General features: G+C 46.1%; 1 protein-coding gene across 1 annotated transcript; it reads right to left on the bottom strand.

Annotated features, from left to right (window-relative positions):
* Positions 1–563: 563 nt before the first annotated feature.
* LOC113201044 (putative olfactory receptor 2W6) lies at positions 564–1505 on the bottom strand. Its single transcript, XM_026414610.2, has one exon. It carries the CDS (start codon positions 1503–1505, stop codon positions 564–566), a length of 942 nt encoding a protein of 313 aa, XP_026270395.2.
* Positions 1506–14557: the final 13052 nt, after the last annotated feature.

Genomic DNA, 14557 nt, shown 5'->3' with positions numbered 1-14557 from the left:
TTGTTTTGTCTCTTCTTCTTCATGAGCTATTGCTTCACAAAGTTGAACATACATGTCATTGAGCTCAGTTACATAAAAGAGTTAAAATACACAGAACCTATGACTCCCTGGTATTGGAGGTGCTAAGGTTAAATGGTTGACCAACTTATTTGGGCTCTCGTTCAGGCGTTTGGCACTACAAAGGCACTGTAGGGCACATTTAATTTTCTAGATGAAGCACAGGTGCTTCTTTTGGACTATTTGAAGCAGTCTCATGTTTGTTGAGGACCTCCTGGGTATAAGTCACTGTGCCAACCTGGCTGGCCACCACACTCACAGCTGGTGTTTCCCACACCTGTCTCACCCTGAGTCAAGCCCGAGGAAAGAACGCTTGGCTTAGAGGGACACGAGGGGCACTGTGAGGGGCTGTGGTCCACTGGAGGGGCTGCCTTCCCTCAACCTCCCCATGCCATTTCCAGTCACATCAAGGGCCTCCTGGGTCTACAGTGCCAGACACCCATTCGCTGTCGAGGTCCAGCAACATCCACGGAGGAGTCCAAGGCGATCCCCACCTCCCACCATTGCTACTGCCCTTGTGCTCGCCCCTCCCCCAGCACCTTCTTCACTGCCTCTTTCACGTCTTTGTTTCTCAGGGTGTAGATCAGGGGGTTCACACTGGGTGTGACGATTGTATAGAAAAGAGTGAGGAACTTGCCCTGGTCCTGGGAATAGGCGTTTGCTGGCTGGAGGTACATGTAAATGATGGTGCCATAGAAGAGCCAGACGACGGCCAGGTGTGAGCTGCAGGTGTTGAGAGCCTTCCTGCGCCCCACCGCTGAGCTGATGCGAAGCACGGCTCTGGCGATGTAGCCATAGGAGGTGAGGATGAGCAGCAGGGGTGTCAGGATGATGAAGATGGCCAAGGCGAAGGCCAGCGCCTCGAGGGTCGTGGTGTCTACACAGGCCATGCCAATGAGAGCCGGCATCTCACAGAGAAAGTGGTCCACCCTCCTGTGCCCACAGCGGGGCAGCAGCAACGTCTGGGGGGCCATGACGAGAGAGTTGCTGAAGCCGCTCAGCCAGGCTGCAGAGGCCAGCTGCCCGCAGAGGCGCGGGTGCATGATGACCGTGTAGTGCAGAGGCTTGCAGACTGCGACGTAGCGGTCATAGGCCATGACGGCCAGGAGCACGCACTCCACGCCTCCCAGGGCCAGGACGAAGTAGAGCTGGACGGCACAGCCCACGTAGCTGATGGTCTTGTCTGGGCCCCACAGGTTGTAGAGCATCTGGGGGATGGAGCCCGTGGTGAAGCACACGTCCAGGAAGGAGAGGTTGGCCAAGAAGAAGTACATGGGCGTGTGCAGCCGGGCGTCCAGGGCGGACAGCAGGATGATGGCCACGTTGCCCAGAAGCGTGAGCAGATAGAAGGTGAGTACCACCACAAAGAGGCCCAGCTCCAGGCGGGGGCGGTCCGAGAAGCCCACCAGGATGAAGCCCTCAGAAGAACTTGCGTTCTGCCTGCCCATCACCTGCCCCCACACGCTACCTGTTGGGAGAAAGCCTCTGTGAGCTGCAGGCACAGGTCTTCAGGACGGAAGGCGCGGGAGGACTGGGGCCGCCCTCCCATATGCAGGAGGCTCGGCCCAGGAGTTCCACAGTAGGACCACTCACAGTCTGGTTAGAAGAGCACAGCATATGGAGTTTGGGGGCCTCTTGTCTGTGATCACAGACCAACATGTTGCATCATTCTGTTCAATATGGCAGGGTGCAAAGAGTCAGTTTCAAAAGGTGATGATTTTACAAGGATCAAGCACCCAATTTTTTTTTCTACTTGTTTTCTTTTTAAAGGGAAAGTATCAAATTCTCCTAGTCATCTGTAACCCTGGGTAGGAGAACTGGCTGTGTCACTGGATCAGAAAACCAGATTTGCCATCAGGTGGAATCTCATTCTAAATAGTGTGACATCCTGAGAAGATTGGCATCAGATCCAAATCCAATTTCAGGAAGAAGAGTCTCACCTCATTGTTATTTTATCTGTAACTGGATTCCCATCCTGCTTGCTGCGGCAGGACCCCGTTGCCCACATCAGAGAAGCTGGTAGCAGACAGCTCACCTCAGGCCCCACAGCCCTCTCCCCAGCCTACCCCAGAGCTCTGTGGTCCATTGTGCTTCATACCATGGAAGTGTTTGCTAATGCTGGGACTGCTTCCCTGAGGAGAGGAAAAAAGCAATTCCCAGGGCCAACCCAGTGGGACTGATGCTTCGCATCTTCTGCTAGCCCCTCCTTTAACATGCTTTATTCTCTACTCCCAGGAGTCCTGCCTTGATCATTCATTTATCTTTCCTGATACCTTCAGAGAACTAAAGGTTTTCTATCTTCTGTGACACCTTATATTCTCAGTTACCTGGCAGTGGTTTCATGTCTTAGGGTGAGTGTGCAGTATAATGTAGGTCAACCATAGGCAGAGCCCCAATTACTAATATTTTTAAAATTTTTCCAAAACAGTTAGTAAAAAGTAATTGGGTCTGACTTTTGTTAAGAAGAAATATTTTTATCTCTTGGGTACACTGGGGCACAGAGTGGGGTTCAGATCCACTACTCCAGGAATGCTTTGCCAGGATTACATCCCATTGGCATGTGTCCCCCAATGGTTATAAGATATTGTGCCTTAGAACTGACATTTGCCAGAATTGAAGGATTGCCAAGGTCATCCTTGCAGAGGCTGAAACAAGCTTCTACAGGGGTGGTGAGTGGATTGACAGCATTAACAATATCTAATTGGGTAGAGAATGCTTTGATTTGCTAACTGAGGGCCCATCCATGTTGTCTGTCTAGCGTGTCAGTACGGGCTTTCCCTTCATCTCCTGTAAATTGAAAATCCACAAGAATGGCATTACGTGATAGTTTAGAGGGAACATACAGGTATGTGCAAAGGAGCCAGGAGGGCAGGTGCCAAAGGGAAAGAAGCCAGTGCTTCTGCAGAGGAAACCCATCAAAGCCTGGGACTTACTCTCTTTTGTTTCTTTAAAAATCACTGTTAGGAAGCATGACCATGGAGGAATAGCTGTTCATTCTGAGTGGCAGGGTATATGCATTGTTTCTATAAGTCTTAGTAAGTTTCAATATGTTTTGAAATTTCAAAATATGAAAGAAAAATAAAACTATGAATGTTAAATATTAGCAGGGCTAATATTGTGTCCCTCTTATGAGCTATGTATAGGTACAGTCATCCACCCCACTTTTTCCTCAGCTGGCCCAGGAGGCGGGCACTTTCACCCTTCAGCTGTGCTGGTCATGCTGCTAATCCAGGAGGGTGATGGATTAAGCTTCAGTCCCGCAGTTTCACCCCACGACAAGGTGGGCAGCAGAGCAATTATACCAGACCTGCATGTAAGAAAACTAGCAAGTCGAAGACTGCAACTCAGGTCTTTTGTTTTGCTGCCCAAGATATAATAAGAGTTTTCCTGCTTATAAGTTGGACGAGGCAGGTAGGTAGCTGGCATGGCAAAGAGGCAGACAGAAACCACATTTTTACTCAGAAAATGAGGAATGTAATCAAAACTTGCTTGCCAAATGGTGTGAATATGAGTGCATTGGGTGCTGTCTGTCAGATCATCACTCACAGGAGGATGTGCAGGAGGACTAATTGATAGTGACCATCTTGTTCTGGAATGTTCCTATGACATGTCTGTAGGCCAAGGTTCTACGGGTTAGAGCAGCTGGAAGTGCAGAGACCTGGGGCACTTTGCTTCCCACACAGGATGGTTAACTCACCACATTTGACTGAGCCTTTAGAAATGCCATATCCACAGCTCTTTCTCTTTCTCAGGAAGTCACTTGAGAGTCCAAGTGGAAAGACCAGAGAGCAGGAAAGACAGGAGAAAGATGGCACTTAACAGATCCAGGAGGAGGGGAAAGACTAGGCAGTGCAGGAAGGAGCACAGGGCACTTAAGCCGCCTGATCCGCCATGGGGCACCTGCAGGTGCACCAGCTCCTGCCCCAGCGGTGCAGCCAGAGGAGGAGGAGCCTGAGGGAAGCAGTGTCTGTGCAGCACAGGGGCACTGCAGACCCAAGGACTCAGACTGACAGACAGAACTAGCTCTGGCACCAGAGCTGATTAGGCTGGCTGCTTCCTTTCCTGCCTCACTCTCGGGAGTGGAACTTTTTTTTTCTTTTTATTTTTTTCATTTAAAAAATACCCTTAGCTAATTATCCATAACAAGGACTGGGAGAGGGTGTAGTCTCTGAGGAGATGTCTATTCCTAGCAAGCCTCCACAGGTCCACCCCAGAGAGGAGAGCGCCAGGTTTCCTCACCAGTGACTTCACCCACCGCTGGGAGCAGCAAGCCCCAAGGCACAGAGTGGCTTTCACACTCCCTTCAGAACGCATCCTGCAGTCACAGAAAAGAGCCACACTTGGCCTTGTTGAGTGGCTTTGTTGATCTTCACCTCCTGTGGCAAAGCACGGTGGACTTCCATTGGCTTTTATCACTGTGTGTACTTGAGGTTATTTCCTGTGCGGATCTACAACAATAAAGCTTAGTTGGAATACTTTCAATTTAAAACAGATATGGAGAGAAGGAGGATGGATTAAAAGAGAAAAAAATTGATTTTGATATTTTAAATCAATACAAACACTTGGTCAAAATATTAAAATAATTTTATCTCAATTTGCCTAATTTGGTATAAAATTATTAACATCTCAAATATGTCTATGTGACTGACAATGACCTCATCTAAGCATTAGAAAATAAAATATTAACTAGTTTTGGTTAAAAAAGAATACCAGTATTCAGTTCACGTTACTACCTGTTAGTTACAAGGCAAACAGTATCTAAACATTTGCGTATCAAAAGTAAATATTCTATATTTACCTGAGACTTCTAAGGGAGAACAATTGCACATTTCAGCTCTGTAGCTAAAAATCTTGATTGTACACATGAGACACAACATAAATGTGCTTTGTACATTTTAAATATTAAATTATAATAATAGTAATTACTGTTAATGATGTCCTGTGATCTACTGAAGGCAGTGACAATTTCTGGGTACTTTCATCAAGTAAAAACAAATTATCTGGCCATTAGCAGTCAAACCTGCTTTAACATTAAAAATCTTTAAATTCTTATCACACAACCTGAACACCATGAATCACACTGCTTGGATGGGATGTATCAGCTAGAAACAGTGATGATACCACGATGAAACGCTAAGATGAGCAGTTGAGACCAGTCAGTCCCGACTTTGTTTCTGAGCTCCCTTTTGGTCACAGGGGGATGAAGTTTCCTGGAGAGCTGACTATAGCACTTGGCCTCAGGCATTAGCCTGCCCTGTCATTTTTTCGGCCATCATTTTCACACGGAGACTTGTAGAAACAGCTAGAGAATTACATGCTCTCGTGAACGACTTTGTGAGTCCTCGTGAGGAGGTTGATTCTGTGAAGGATGTGATTCAGAAGCAGACCTCGGTTTCTTTCCATCTCACTTCTGCCGCTTGTGCTCACACTTGCCCACCCACCCACAACCCATCAGAAATGCTGAAACTTGTAGCGCATGAGGAGTTCATAGCTGCAGAAAGTGCTTTTGTATGAGATAAAATAACACAGCCCAAGGGTTACAAATGACCGCAGGATGGCTTCTCTGCACCCTATCCAGACTTTGTACACTACAGGACAAAATCATAGGCTGACTACAAAAGAGAGTCCACTTCAGGCATCTTTCACACCCGGTGCAATCACATCTAAGTAAGTGCTCTTTCACTGCAATTAAAGCTAATTACTATCACAGCAGCTTTTGTGGAAATGAAGGAATGATTTATGTATTCTCAAAATTTTATGTCAAAGATCCACCACTTCTTTGAACTTTATTTCCTAAACCTACTTTTCATAATTTTCATCTGTGTGATCTGTGTTGCCACCAAATTTTAACACGTCAGTTTTCTCGAGTCATCTTTTTCCCTGAATACTCATGCTCATTAAGTCTGCTCATCCACCAAGATGTCTGTCTCCCAGCAGCCCCAGGTGGCCCTGGGGAGAGTCCGGGGAGTGTTCCAGACTCAAACTGCCACCGGGCACAGGGAGCAAGAGCCTGGGAGACCGTGCCTCTGGGTCAGGTCTGGATTTGGGCTTGTGGCAGTGGAAGAGCTGGCCGCCGCTTGGAAAGTCCTTGCTGCACCATGACCGGCTCGCTGAGCCGATTCATGCACCCTCCGGTAACGAAAAGTATTTAGTAATAGCCTTTTGCTGCAACTTTTTTCCTGGTAATCCTTCCTCCTCTGAACTTTCTTCTTTTTGACTAGAGTTCCTGGGCTTCCATCAACACATGCCCCAACTATTCTTGGTTCCACTGGGGTGCCTCTTTCCCTTATCAATTTACTTAACACCCCTTCCATATTTTCATCACAAAGACAATACAATACACTGAGACAAAACAAGACACAAATATACTGCATCAATCCTCTCCATTTTCTTGAAATGGCCATTTTTCCTCTCGCCCTATCTGTCTAGGGACGAGCAGATTTGCTCCTGTCCTATCTAGGGACGGGCAGCTTTTTTTCGTCACTTACCCCCAAGTGTCCCGGGGCTCCCCGTACAGGCCACCATCTACCGCAGTCCGGCTGCAGCAAAATAACCGGGGGGTGACGAACAACTTGTGTACATTGACACAACAGGAGTGGGAGCCATTTATCGTAGGACAGGAGGGGTATACATACATTCCACACAGCTTATCTTAATTAACATAAACTAGATACAGCAGTCAACCAAAAAGAAATCTCCGCACTTAATGGCTCCCTGGCGTTACTTCACAAACCACTCCCTCTGTCAGAATCCCAGGCGCCATCTAGACTTGTTTACAGACCCTAACAGTCTCCCATCTCCAGCTCCAACTTCTGTACCATTTCCCTTTCTCTCCTCCTGGTCTGCTTCCTCATTAACTCTTGTCCACTTGCCTTATGAGCTGTTAGAGTCTGTAAACAAGTCAAAATAACACCTGGTATTTTGCCAGGGGAATGTTAGAGTTCCTAAATAAGTCTGGAAGGTGCCTGGCAAAATGCCAGAGGGAGTGGTTTGAAAAGTAACAAAAGCGAGCCATTAAGTGTGGAGATTCCTTATTGGTTGACTGATGTATCTAGTTTATGCTAATTAAGATAAGCTGTGCAGAATGTATAAATACCTCTGTTGTCCTACAATAAAGGGCTCCCTCTCCTGCTGTATCAAGGTACACAAGTTATTCGTCACCCCCTGGTTATTTTGCTGCAGCCGTCACCCCCTGGTTATTTTGCTGCAGCCAGACCCAGCAATGGGCCAATTTGATTTGCTAATGCTTTGTGTCTCACAACTTCAAATCACCTCCACTTTGCTACCAAAGGGTCCTTTCTAAACTGCAGGTGTTCTCATGCCCATTTGTAAATTCCCAAGAGCAAAGCCCCTAAGGTCCAGAGAAGCACACACTTTTATACTGATTGTTGTTCTGAACCAGCACAATCCCCAGCTCTGTCTAACAAGCTCTTGTTTATTTTATGCTCCCACTGCTCTAAACCACTGACTGCTTCTATAAACAATAAAACATTGAATCATTTCTGGAAAATACCTAGAATGGCTGAAACACCAGCCCAGAAACAATCACTTCAAGCAGAAGAATTAGAAAGGTCTCTTACTTGGGAGGCTGAAGCAGGAGGATGACAAGTTCCAGGCCAGCCTCGGCAACATGGTGAAACCCTGCCTTAAAGCAAAAATGAATTAAGACACACAAAAACAAAACAAACAAAGGTTAGAAATCCTCATTACTATTGAAAGGGTAAAGTTTCTAAGCTGGAAAGCTTGAATGTAAAAGATCAGGTATTATTAAGTTCCTCTGTTACACCCAGATTCCTGAGATAGTTAAAACAACGCCCTACTGGCCATTTAGCCTAGGGCCCTGTGCAGTTCGTCACAGGGCCAGAACCAATCAGTTTGAATGTGTAGCCTGCTTACGAATGACCAATCACCCCCGCCCGATCTGTTCCCACCAATGAATGTGCCAATCACGTCTCAGAGTTGTTGTTCAATGTTCCCTCGCCTCATGATGATTTGTTCTGATGTATGCAAAGCCCACTGCCCTCTCCAAAAAGTGTACTTAAGCTCTGCTTGACCTTTGCTCTGGGCTCTGGGCTGCTCTCCCTTCCTGAGTGAGCACAGAGTCCCAGCACGCTGGAATGGATCCCTAATAAATAAATCCCCTTTTGCCAATTGCATGGAGTCAGTCTCTTGGGTGGTCTCTCCCTCCGGCGTTTCCCCGTACCTTTACACTATCACTGGGGAGAAAAATCACTTTGAAGAATTGTTGAGCTGTGAAAGCTAAATGACACTAAAAGCATGATCCCTAAAAGGAAACAAAATCAATAAATTGACCTTATTTAAAATCAAAGCCTAGCATGGTGTGCAGCCTGTAATCCCAGCAACTTGGGAGAGCGAGTTGGGATGACTGCAAGTTCTAGGTCAGCCTCAGCAATTTAGCAAATCCCCTCTCAAAATAAAAAATGGCTGGGATGTAGCAGTGCCCTTAGGTTCAGTCCCTAGTACCAATAAAGAATAGTTGCTCTGTTAAAAGCATAAAAACCAGTTGTAGACTGCTAAGAGCCACAGCCAAGTAATATGATGCATGGCAGTTTTGGTTGAAAGGTGACGCCAGCTAGCCATTGAGATGATATGATTATGTTAAGATTTGCATTCATATGGATATTGGACTCCTGCTGTTCACCTCGGCCTGCTACGGGACTCCTGGAGAGCTCCCATTGGTTGGGGAAGTACAGTAGGAGGGAATTCCGGGGGAGGATCAGCAAGCTTCCTGGGGGCGTACGGGGCATTGGCGGCAGTTTCAAAAAATAAAGTTTGTTCCTGCTTGAGTGGCTCGTGATTTTGTGCCCAGCCAGACTGCGGCAGTAGACTGGAAGAAAATATTTGTGATCCATATAACTGGTGAAAGAATTATAACTAGGATCTACAAAGAACTCTCAAATTTCAACAGAAAAAAAAACACAAATAATTCAGTTGGAAAATGGGCAAAAACAGGAACTGATAATTATTATGGAGAATATATTATTGACAGCAATAAGTTCATGAAAATATATTCACCATCATTACCCATTAGGGAAGTGCAAATTAAAATCATAGTGAGAAGGTCAGGGCGCAGTGAGAGGGTAGAGCACGTGCCCAGCCTGTGGGAGGCTATGGGTTTCATCTCAACACCACACACACACACACACACACACACACACACACACCCCAAAAAATCACAATGAAATACCACTATGCAATTAATAGGAGGCTAAAATTAAGAATACTGATAATACCAATTACTGAAAAGAATGAGAAGTGATCTCTCACATCTGTTGGTGGAAACGTAAGCATACACCTGCCAAATGACCACATCCCTGAGCCTTTACCCAGAAAAGTGAGAACGCATGTTCACATACCAGTTTAGATAGCACGGTTTTCCACACTTAGACACAGCCACTGCCCAAAGCCCTTCCGTGAGGAAGCTGCACCCGTGTCTCAAAACATGACTGTATTACACAGAGGAACAAACTGTCGACATGCGCAACAGCTTGGGTGAGTGGGAAGAAGGATCAACCTCAAGAGCTTACACGGCATAGTGTCCTGCGACTATCCCCACAATGACAGACCAGAGTGAGTGAGCACATCCGCAGCTGCCAGGTTGGGGATGGGCACTGAGAGGGAAGCAGATACTCTGCAGATGGAAACCCCAGGGAGCCTGTGGGGATGGAGCAATCAAGCACCTGGATGGTGGCAACAGCTAACAAATCTACACTGCACAAAACTGCATAGAACTACACACACACATGCACTCACACGTACACACACAGGCACCTTATGGGAGGAAGGAAGAGAAAGAACAGGAAGGAGGTGAGAGCCAACTCTCTGACACTGGAGATGGATTTGGAAGCCTAGGTATGAACTGTGGATATACACTTATATGCACCCACACAAAGATGTAAAAATAAAATGTGTGTGTGTGTATGTGCAGAGTGTATTCATCATTGTTGCTATAACAAAATGCCTTAAGATGAGGATAAAGAAAAAGCATTTAGCTCAAGTTTGGACATCTGAAAATCCCAAGGGCATAGTACTGGGACTAGTGAGGCCCTGGGTGACATCTCATGAGATCATGTTGGAAGCACATGTGACAGGGAAAGATGCAGATGTGAGACAGGAAGCCAGAAAGACCCTGGAAAAGCCCTCCCACAGATCCCTTCTGCAGAACCAACTGGGGCCAACAGGAACCGCATTCCAAGGTGGAGCTCCAGGATGCACTGTGCTTTGGAGGGCTTGGATCTGCCACACTGGGGACCAGCCTCCAACCACGGACCTCTGAAGGACAACAGAGTGAACTCCAGTGTTAGTTATACACACAAACATCTCCAAGCTCCATTAGCCCACAGAGCCTAGAGGAACCAGAAGTCAGGCAATGAACACCACCGGTGTCTGGATCTCAGTCTATTCTCCAGTACAAAGAACCAGAAACCCTCAGAAAAATGGCTGCTTCCAGGACCCAGGTGGCAAAAGTACAAGATGACCCTGAGCAGTTGGGAGTGGCACAGAGTATAGAGGAACTCAACATTAATGGGGGCATGTTAAAAGGACACAGGTGCCAATTTGAAGATGTTCCCAAAGGCCAAAGTTGGAACAACGTAAGTAGCAACATAAATAATGACACAAATTAATTATAACCCATAGGACAAAGCACCACACAGACACAGGGCACCTGCTCATCCTACACAAGTGATCATAAAGTACAACAAGGAATCATAAAGGACGTGCTGAAGACAGAAGGGCCAACTCAAAGGGACTGCCAAGGGACAAATCAAGGACAATTCTAGCAGCAAGCTAAGTAACAGTAGTACTGGACTATAACCAATATGATAAGACAAACATCCATGAGTCCATACTGACTTAAATAAATGATTAAACAAAGTGTGAATGAGGGAGAAGGATCAGCTGTTTGTTCAGTAGCAGAGATTGAACCCAGGGACTTTGAAGTGCCAAGCCACTTCCTAGCCCTTTTTGTTTGTTTTACAGAGTCTTGCTGAATTACTTAGGGACTCACTAAGTTACTGAGGTTGGCTTTGAACTTTTGATCCTCCTGCCTCAGCCTCCCGAGCTGCTATAATTATAGGTGTGCACCACCATGCCCAGCACAGCTGTTCTTTACAGAGAATTTCCAATAATAAATGTAGAATAAATAATGAAACTAGAAATAGAAGTCAGAAACATTGTTGCAGGCAAGAGTCATTGTTGAATCCCAAGTGGCGAATTTAAGAAATTAAGAGTTCACTTCCATAATCTTAAAGCACTCCTCCACAGTAATTGCCACTTACCAAAGGGAAGTTGTGAAGAGCATCTTGCCCAGGTGACAAGGTTAGCTAGCATCACACTGCTGAAGGAACTCTGCGCACTCTCCACAGACACAGGAAGAGGGCGCTCATCACCAATGCACATTCCTGACAGATGTGCATCCTGGATCTGCCCTGGAAGGAATCATCAGACAAACTGAAGGAGAGAGTATCTCTACAAAACATCAGGCTTTAAAACATCAAGGTCCTGAAAGACAAAGGCATCTGGGAACTGTTCCAGTTGCAGGAGATGAGAAGACCAGGGGATTAAACGCAATGTGAAGCCCGGAAGGACACTAGGACATGGTGTTCTCCTGACGTCAATTTCCTGTGCCTTTACAGTTTTGCTGACTATGTAAGGTGCCAGCTTTAGGGAAACAAGGTGAGGGGTCTATGGGACCTCCATGAACTACTTTTGCAACTTCCTTGTAAGTCTAAAATCATTTCCAAATGAAAGGCAAAGACATCAAAATGCTTTCAGAACAACTCCTTTAAAGAACACTTAATTTAAATGTAAAGCAAATATACATGCATATGCCTATATATATATATATATATATATATATATATATATACCCTATCTCTCAGGAAAATTAAGAATGTAAGGTGTCTTTTTAAAATTTTTTCAATATTTATTTTTTAGTTTTCAGTGGACACAACATCTTTATTTTATTTTTATGTGGTGCTGAGGACCGAACCCAGCACCCCGCACATGCCAGGCGAGCGTGCTATCACTTGAGCCGCATCCCCAGCCCCTGTAAGCTGTCTTTTTAAAGCATTACCAACATGCTTGACCTCACTGTTTTCCTCAGTTGATGGCTCCTTGCCAAAAAAGATAACCTCGCTGCTTATACTCCATTTATATACAACATGTTAAAATGCATTCCACTCTCATGTACAACAAATTAGAACAAATTTTAAAAATAAATAAATAAAAGGTAACCTCGCTACAAAGCTCTGACAGCCTTTGCTGAAATCCCTCAAGGGCGTATACGGCCTCTGGGTGCCACCCCATTTGCCTCAGACAGATGGAGCATCTCTGGTTTTCTAGGCTGTGATGGCCAAGAGCCGGCGACACTTGCCTAGAGAAGGATGGGTCCCAGAGTCTTCTCTTGCTCAGGCCACACGAAGAGCCCACGTTTCCTGTGAGCTGATCTGTAATAAGCAAGAGCAATATGCTCAAATGGAGTTTGCTTCTCCTTCAAAATTGAAGTTAGCTCAGTTAGTCCATCAGTCCCGGTGGCCACTTTAACAGATTGCCATTAACTTGGTGACTTAAAACAATGTACGTTTACAGTTCTGAGGTCAGAAATCCAAAATCCATTCCAGTGGGTTAGAATTAAGATGTCAGTGATGAGCTGCCAGGTGTCACGGTGGTCAATCTGGAAAACAAGCCAAGCTGAAAGGGACAACCTTTCTTCATTGTCTCTGAGAAGCAGTGTGGGGCAAAGGTCCCGTGGGAAGGTTTGGAGGGAGGTAGTTCTGATTCCAAGAATCCCGCCCTTTCATGGGCCCAGAGAGCCCCTAGGGGAGACAGGAAGGAAGGACCAGGACCATCGGTGACTCAGAGCACAATGCCTTCATCAAGGCTGCCCTCACCCCAAGGGCAGGCATCCAGATAGCAAGTGGCATCAGGCACTGGGCAAGGAGAGTTGGTCAGTGACACTGCACCTGAAGGTGGCCCTGTAGGATTGTAACAGGGCTGGAAAGTTCCAGTTGTTCAGCGACATTGCAGCTGTCATAGCGTAACATAGCTCCCATGTTTGAGGTGATGCTGGGGTAGGCAAAACTACGGCTGTTGTGTAAAAGTGCAGCAGTCAGCTGTGCAGTGGGTGCACCCGATTCCTGCTGATGCTGCTAGTGAACGTCCTTACTGCAGTTCACTTGGACTGGTATCTTAGAGTGCAGTCCATCTGCTTATCAAACAGAGTTTACCATAGAACAGCAGGCCATCTTTTGCAGGCAGCAACCTCCTGTATCTTGAGTTTACTGCATCTCTTGGTTGATCATAAAAGCTACAGGTTGGGCCTGCACCTTTGATGATCTTCACAATAGGACTCTTCACAATAAGTGTTGCATTTCTCAAAACATCGCCTGTCCTTAAGGGACCCAGGACTATGTATGAAAATGGCTGCTGGGGTCCCAGGGGACATGAAAGGCAGGGCTGAGTTCCTGACTCCAGTTTCTCCACTGCAGCTCTCTACTCCCCTCAGAAAATCCATGTGATTACAATGGACCTCCATACAACCACCACCATAACTTCTCCATCTTGTGGCCTACTTAATCCTAACTACAAAGTCCTTACAACCACCACCATAACTTCTCCATCTTGTGGCCTACTTAATCCTAACTAACTACAAAGTCCTCTCATGGACAATGACATAGTCACAGGCTCTGGAAATTGGGATGTGGCTGTCTCTGGGACACCGTTCTGCCTCCCACATTCCTGAAAGGGAGAGGGAGGTGCAAGATGAAGCACCTTGACTTTGGCTTTAAAGTAGACACCTAAAATACTTTAAAGTAGACATCAGCAGGAAGTATTGGAGCACAATACTTCCAGAAGTGTCCTGATTTTTGTACATATAACCTTCCTCCATTGGTAAGGCCCTATGTTCTAACCTGGTTATCTAAGTGGTTTGCATTTCCAGCTCAATTGGTCCGTTTAGCAGAGTGTCACTAGTATACCGAGTCAGGCTGAGATCCTGTTACATGACAAGATGGTGCAGGGCACTGCAGTCTAAGTTAGGGCATGGAGCTTGGGAGCTGACACAGCCCTGAGGAATCTATGCATAATATTTAGCCCCTTTTGGTGTATTGCTTATTGAAATACATTTTCAAAGAAATTGCCACTTTAATATAGACATTCCAGGAACCAGAGGTTAGGTTAACCCTTAAGATGTAAGAGGACTATAACTCTGAGGTCAGTTGCAACTCAAATGGCCTTCTGACCAGGTGCACAAGCATCCATTTCATCCAGCAGATTCACTTGTCTTGTGCACAGGCCAAAGAGACAACACAACTGGGGACTAACGCCTCTGTCAAGCCTTTCGTGGGAGCATGACTCTCTGAAGTCTCCCCAGTGAAGAACCGCTGAGTGCAGATTGTGGCAGTCTGACGACGCCTGGAGTCTTCATTTGTGTTCACTCTCTGTGGCCCCAGGGTGACCATCATTCTAGTCTGTGGCA

Source organism: Urocitellus parryii, chromosome 8 (assembly GCF_045843805.1).
Source record: "Urocitellus parryii isolate mUroPar1 chromosome 8, mUroPar1.hap1, whole genome shotgun sequence".
Taxonomy (NCBI): Eukaryota; Metazoa; Chordata; class Mammalia; order Rodentia; family Sciuridae; genus Urocitellus; species Urocitellus parryii.
Note: the sequence above shows the minus strand (reverse complement) of the source record. Positions and strands in the feature narration are given on the sequence as shown.

What these genes read in the sequence shown, in the direction of transcription:
- LOC113201044 (XM_026414610.2), bottom strand. Translation starts at nt 1,505, where the DNA reads ATGGGCAGGCAGAACGCAAGTTCTTCTGAGGGCTTCATCCTGGTGGGC.